The sequence below is a fragment of the Ruditapes philippinarum genome, unplaced genomic scaffold (genome assembly GCF_026571515.1).
Source record: "Ruditapes philippinarum isolate M1 unplaced genomic scaffold, ASM2657151v2 ctg10471_1_1_1_1, whole genome shotgun sequence".
NCBI classification, from domain to species: Eukaryota; Metazoa; Mollusca; class Bivalvia; order Venerida; family Veneridae; genus Ruditapes; species Ruditapes philippinarum.
The window spans coordinates 1,721-8,628 of NW_026857113.1; the positions used below are offsets into that span (position 1 = coordinate 1,721).

The following is a 6,908-nucleotide window of genomic DNA, read 5'->3' on the forward strand; positions in this document are numbered from 1 at the left end:
AAACATTATTAGCGAACAAGTTCCTTTTTTCCCCGGCATCATGAATTCTGTCATACTGCACTTTGATCTATATTCTAGAAAATACGATCCGTACATATAAGAAATTTCAGAACATTGGCTTTCAAGTCGCAATGCATATTTTATTAATAGTATTAACAGTTATTATTATATGTTGTCTCTGATAAATCCGCTAGTGTGTCTCTGATAAATCCGCTAGTGCGATTAACAGTTTTGCAACACGAGGCGCTGTAACACGAGGCGCTGTAACACGAGGCGGTGTTGCTTTAATGTGGAATGTTAATATAGTCAGTTTTGTTTCACAACTACATATTGATGATGATAAACTATTAGGTATACAGGTGCAAGTAGGGCCTTTACAATCTATGTATATTTACGGGTTGACCTGCCCTCGAGGAATCATTCTACGGATTTTATTAATAAGGTATTTGATTGTTGGTCAATGTATAATGAGTTAGGAATAATCCTCGTTATGTATTAATACCTATGTTACTATATATAGTAACAAAATCTAGGGTATTTCAGGTACATTATGGCAAGATCTAGGTCATTATGCAATTTTGGCCGCCTTGCTACTCGGCATTATTTTTCCATAATGGGCGAGTGAATGGGCGCACGTGCAGAATGACGTAAACAGTGTTCAAAGCTTTTGGCAATGGCGTCGGGTGAAAAAACACTAGAGTCGATCGCTAACCGAATTATGGATTTAGACCATATTATTGATCGTAATAAGAGAAATGTAACTTTTGAAGACACTATCAATTTTGTGAATTCTAAAAAGAATTCGTCTACAGTGTCAAAGACAAGAAGTGACATAAAAAAGTTTCGAGAGTGGCTGAAAATAGACGGTGAAGACAGGGATATTGAAAATATAGATCCAAAAGAACTCGATATGTATTTATCTAGATTTATTCTAACTGTAAGAAATACCAAAAATGACGAAGAACTTGAACCCTCTACGATTCAGGGGATAATTTCGTCTATCCGAAGATATCTCGTTGACGTTGATTATTCAGAGGATCTCACAACATCACCTCACTTTAAACATACGAGAAATACACTAAAGGCGAAGGCAAAAGACCTCAAACAAAAAGGACTGGGGACCAAAAGATACAGATCAGATCCTTTCACGAATGCAGAAATTGAGACTCTTTACGAGAAGCAACTGTTAGGCGGAAGTAAGTTCCTCGGCTATTCATATTTTTTATTTATTTATTTGCATCTAGTCTACAGTATATAATATTCAACATAATAATAAATAATAATAATAATAATAATAAACTCTTTGTATCATAGTTTGGGGACCTTTCTGTTGAAAAAGTGTCAGAGTTAAATCGTATACATATACATGCTCAGTGCGGTAACTGAAGTGCAGGTATCAGTTACCCGCACTCCAGATAATGCCCGTTGATTGGTTCATTTTTGCTGGGGTTTACATATTGTGACGGCAGAGAAAGGGAAAAGGGCAGAAATATCATATTCAAATGCTCGTTCATTGGTTCATTTTTTCTGGGGTTTCGTATTATGACAACAAGGAACGTGCTGTCATGTTTGACTATGATACAAAAGAGAAAGAACACCAAAACACTCGGCAATCTGATTTATACTCGGGGGCTACGCCCCCTCGTACAAATCAGATAGCCTCGTGTTTCGGTGCTCTTTCTATTACTTATTTAACGAAGGTAACTTATTAAGACAATACATCAAAGCATTAGATACAACACATATAATGCAAAATCTTATTTTCAACAAGGCCTTCAATAAAACATAAACATAACAACGGACATATTCAAGCAATTGTAAAGGTTACAACATTCAGTAAATCTTAATCAACAAAGAAGACAGACATAATATTATATTATAGTATAGGTAAATTTTCTATAATTCATCTCTAGATAACAATAAATGTTTGAAATGTGATTTAAACAATTTAAGACTTGAAAGATTTCTTATTTTTAAAGGAATAGTGTTCCATAACTCCATACTAGAATAATAAAAAGTACGTTTCAAATAATTTGTTTTAGGTCGTTTATGCATAATATCTTTTTTGTGTGTTGTTCTTAGTCAGTAAGTTTTATTTTGAGATAACGGAATTAGATTAGAAATATATGCTGGCGTTAATTCATTCATCGCTTTATATACCATAACTCCAGAAAAGTATTTACATCTAGATGGAAAAGATAACCATTTCATATTTTGAAACATATCAAGAGAATTTGTTTTTACGGGTTTATTTAAAATAATTATGGCGGTTCTTTTTTGTAATTTTGTTATTCTATTTAGATCTGATTTGTTACATTGGGACCAAATAATACATCCATAATCAAAAGTAGGGACAATGTAAGCGTTATAAAATAATTGTTTCATGTCAGGTGTAAGAAATATTTGAATTCTTTTCAGCAGAAATATTTTAGAAGCAAGCTTAGAACACGTTTTGTCAATATGTGTTTTCCAAGATAGACAGTTATCAATATGCAATCCAAGTAGCTTTTGACAATGAACATTATTTATACTCGAATTCTCAATATGCAGAGAAAGATTGCCTATGTTATTTATTTTACATTTTGATCCAATTATCATGCACATGGTCTTTTCTGGATTTATGGCCATATTATTGAGAGTGCACCATTCCTGTATTTTTAGTAAGTCTAGTTGTAACTCAGACTGTATATTACTCAAACTTTGGTTAGCTATGTGTAATGTTGAATCGTCTGCATACATATCAATGTCTGAATTCGTAGTGACTGATATATCATTTACATATAAAAGAAACAGTATAGGACCTAAGATTGAGCCCTGTGGCACGCCTGATATAACCGGTAAGCTTTCAGATTTATCATTGTTGACTTTTACAATTTGCTCTCTGTTAGAGAGATATGACTGGAAAAATTGTACAGAGTTTTCAGAAAAATGATAAAGTTTTAATTTATGAATCAGTATATTATGGTCAACTAAATCAAAGGCTTTTTTAAAAATGAATACATGAATACAGTTGTACATGAGTAACATAAAACCGTCACATTTTTATTTTAACTCAACAATGTTTTTATTTACTTTAAGCATTGTTAATTCCTGGGTAAAAAATTTACATGTATGTTTGACAGATATTTGTTTAGTAACCGTAAAGGGCGACAACTTTGACAAGTGAGTAGGTCTAAACGCCGTAATTTCTAAGGACTCGGTAAAGAATACAATGGAATAGTTAAATCCTATAAAAAGAATTGTATTATTACCATATTCTGTTATAATTTACATACCTGACTAATGAATTTAAAAAGATCATGTAGAATGAATATTTGAAGTTACTTTAATTTTATTACTGATTTCAGGTAACCCAAAAGCTCTTATTTCAACTATCTGGTTGAATAACACAATGCATCTAGGCTTGCGAGGAAGACAGGAACATGTTACCATGTTATGGGGTGACCTTGAGTTGCGAAAGACGAATGGCACAGATGTGCGGCAATATCTTGAATTTACAGAGAGGGCAACCGAGACCAGGAAAGGTCTAAATGATGAGCCAAGAATGTTTAAACCTAAACTATGGGAAGAAAAAGGTAAGCCATATCTAGTTTTTTTATAAAGGCAAACTTATTATAGATATATTTTCAAAAAAGTTTTAATTTTAGATAAGAGTAAGTTTTCTTATACCAATAATAACAAACGTGACATATATTTGATAAAATTATTAATTTAGAAACTAACTGTGTTGAAAAATGTAAATAAATGAAATTAAACTGAAATAATATTGTTGTTTTTTACAGATGATCCTCATTGTCCCGTGAAAATGTACCTGCTTTATGAGAAAAAACAGACCAACAGTTGACACAGAGAGTAGGTTCTACCTGCAAGTTAATAGATACTGGCAAACAAGGGGCAATTGGTTTAACACTTGTCCTATGGGTAAAGATTCCCTCGGTACAATTGCCAAGGCTCTAAGTGAAAGTGCCGATTTCAGTGGATAACACACAAACCATTCTGGAAGAAAGACATTCATTTCCAATCTTTTAGATAAAGGTGTCCCTCCAACAGAGGTTGCTCAAATTTCTGGTCATAAAAATTTGCAGTCACTTAACCATTACCATTCCTTAAGCATTGAACGCCAACAGGAACTGTCGGAGATAATACATGCACCGCAAAAGAAAGACACACCTAGGACAAGTGAAACAAACTTCAGAACTGATTAAATATCCGACAGTGAACTAGTTAACTGCTCACAGGAAGTTGAAAAAACACTTCAAAGTATTGAAGTATATGAAGAAGTTCAAGCAACACCAAGGTTGAATGTAGGCGTTTCTCAGAGTCCAGGCAGCACTTTTACTATGTCTCACTTTAGGAATCAACCACAGTCCATGTTCAGTGGTTGTACTTTCAATCAGCCTGTCAATATCATTTTTAAGAACTAATCTTTCAAATGAACAATTTACTGATATGAGATCAGTTTTTTTTTGTATCCACAGATATAGTATTTAAGGTTGAGTAATTTGTCGGCGCATCCATTGACAAACAAGAGCCATGTCAACATGGCCATCCCCCGCCGAATGTGTTTGCTCATTGGAAGAATGTATATGTAGTAGAGCAGAATAACTCCATTTTAAGAGGTCTTTTGGTAATGAAAACTGATGGCTATAGTGATTACAGATTTGAAACCTATGTGAATACTGATGGCTGAAAATAACAAAGGGCAATAACTGAAAAATAATGCAGGGTAGGTTATTATTCTTGTGTGCTGCATCCCTCCTCAGTAAAATCTATCCACCTATGAAGTTTCAAGTTGATACCTCAAATACTTTTAAGAAAAAAATTGAATTGAAAATTAAGTATGAAAAATAACAAAGGGCAATAACTCAAAAATTATAAAAGGTAGAGTTATCATTCTTGTGCACTGCACACCTCCTGAGTTAGATCTATGCACCTATGAAGTTTCATAATGATATCTCAAAGCTCTTTTGAGTTATGCTCTGGACAAAAATTAATTTTGAAAAATAACAATGGGCAATAACTAAACAATTATGCAGGGTAGAGTTATCGTTCTTGTGCACTGCACTCCTCCTCAATGAGATCCATCCAGCTATGAAGTTTTAAGTTGTTACCTCAAATACTTTTTGAGATAAGCTCCGGACAAAATATTATGAAAAAGAACAAAGAGGAATAATTCAACTAGAAATGTGTCCATAGGACACGGATGCCCCCACACGCCACTGTTCTGTCAATCTTATGACTCTAGGTCAAATATTTTTTGGACTACATGTGCCACAAGTTGAAAACTAAAAATCAACAAAGGGCCATAATTCTGTTAAATTTGGTCGCAGCAAAAATTCCTTCCTTTACTACCATCTACACATTAAGGTTGTTCATCCCTGGAAGTTTAAGCAAAATCTGCCATCCGGTTTAAGAGGAGTTGCGTTCACAAAATTTCTACATAGTATATAGTGAAAAAATCAACAAAGGGCCATAATTCTGTTAAATTTGGTCGCAGCAAAAATTCCTTCCTTTACTACCATCTACACATTAAGGTTGTTCATCCCTGGAAGTTAAAGCAAAATCTGCCATCCGGTTAAAGAGGAGTTGCGTTCACAAAATTTCTACATAGAATATAAAGTGAAAAAATCAACAAAGGGCCATAATTCTGTTAAATTTGGTCGCAGCAAAAATTCCTTCCTTTACTACCATCTACACATTAAGGTTGTTCATCCCCGGAAGTTTAAGCAAAATCTGCCATCCGGTTTAAGAGGAGTTGCATTCACAAAATTTCTACATAGTATATAGTGAAAAAATCAACAAAGGGCCATAATTCTGTTAAATTTGGTCGCAGCAAAAATTCCTTCCTTTACTACCATCTACACATTAAGGTTGTTCATCCCTGGAAGTTTAAGCAAAATCTGCTTTCCGGTTTAAGAAGAGTTACGTTCACAAAATTTCTACATAGTATCGATGTGAAAAAATCAACAAAGGGCCATAATTCTGTTAAATTTGATCGCAGCGAAAATTCCTTCCTTTACTACCATCTACATATTAAGGTTGTTCATCCCTGGAAGTTTAAGCAAAATCTGCCATCCGGTTTAAGAGGAGTTGCGTTCACAAGATTTCGGGACGTACGGACAGACGTACGGAAGTTCTAACAGGATAGTAATAATGTGGCTACTCTATTGTTCTCTTTATTGTTCTTTTTAGCCACGCAAAAGAAAATAGCCACATAAAAGCATTACGGAATGAATGACATCAAAGAGAAAGAACAGTTACCTATTGTCCCTCTAGCCACATAATTACTGTCCTGTGAGTGCGGACGGACGGACGGACACTCGGACGGACAAGTGCAACGCTATATGCTCCCACTCTGTGGGGGCATAAAAATTGTATAGGGAAGAGTTATCATTCTTGTGCACAGCATTCCTTCTCAATAATATCTATCCACCTATGACATTTCATGTTGACATCTCAAACACTTTTGAGTTATGCTCCACTCGGGTGAAAAATTAGGTATGAAAAATAACAAAGGGCAATAACTCAAAAATTATGAAAGGTAGAGTTATCATTCTTGTGCACTGCACACCTCCTGAGTGAGAGCTTTGCACCTATAAAGTTTCATGTTGATATCTCAAAGGCTTTTTGAGTTAGGCTCTGGACAAAAATTAATTTTGAAAAATAACAAAGGGCAATAACTAAAAAATTATGCAGGGTAGATTTATCATTCTTGTGCACTGCACTCCTCCTCAATGAGATCCATCCAGCTATGAAGTTTCAAGTTGATTCCTCAAATACTTTTTGAGATAAGCTCAGGACAAAATAGCATGAAAAAGAACAATGGGCAATAACTGAAAAATTGTATAGGGAAGAGTTATCATTCTAGCGTACAGCATTCCTCCTCAATAAGATCTATCCACCTATGG

General features: G+C 34.4%; 1 protein-coding gene across 1 annotated transcript; it reads left to right on the forward strand.

The window, feature by feature from the left end:
- Positions 1 to 569: 569 nt before the first annotated feature.
- Positions 570 to 4,528, forward strand: LOC132748809 (uncharacterized). The gene is made up of 3 exons (XM_060738447.1): positions 570 to 1,196; positions 3,348 to 3,575; positions 3,783 to 4,528. Exons 1-3 carry the CDS (start codon positions 674 to 676, stop codon positions 3,842 to 3,844), a joined length of 813 nt encoding a protein of 270 aa, XP_060594430.1. The 5' UTR covers positions 570 to 673; the 3' UTR covers positions 3,845 to 4,528.
- The last annotated feature ends 2,380 nt before the right edge of the window (positions 4,529 to 6,908 follow it).

What these genes read in the sequence shown, in the direction of transcription:
- LOC132748809 (XM_060738447.1), top strand. Translation starts at nt 674, where the DNA reads ATGGCGTCGGGTGAAAAAACACTAGAGTCGATCGCTAACCGAATTATG. An exon ending in GAAGCAACTGTTAGGCGGAA is followed by an intron (nt 1,197 to 3,347) that starts GTAAGTTCCTCG and finishes TACTGATTTCAG; the next exon opens with GTAACCCAAAAGCTCTTATT. An exon ending in TAAACTATGGGAAGAAAAAG is followed by an intron (nt 3,576 to 3,782) that starts GTAAGCCATATC and finishes TGTTTTTTACAG; the next exon opens with ATGATCCTCATTGTCCCGTG.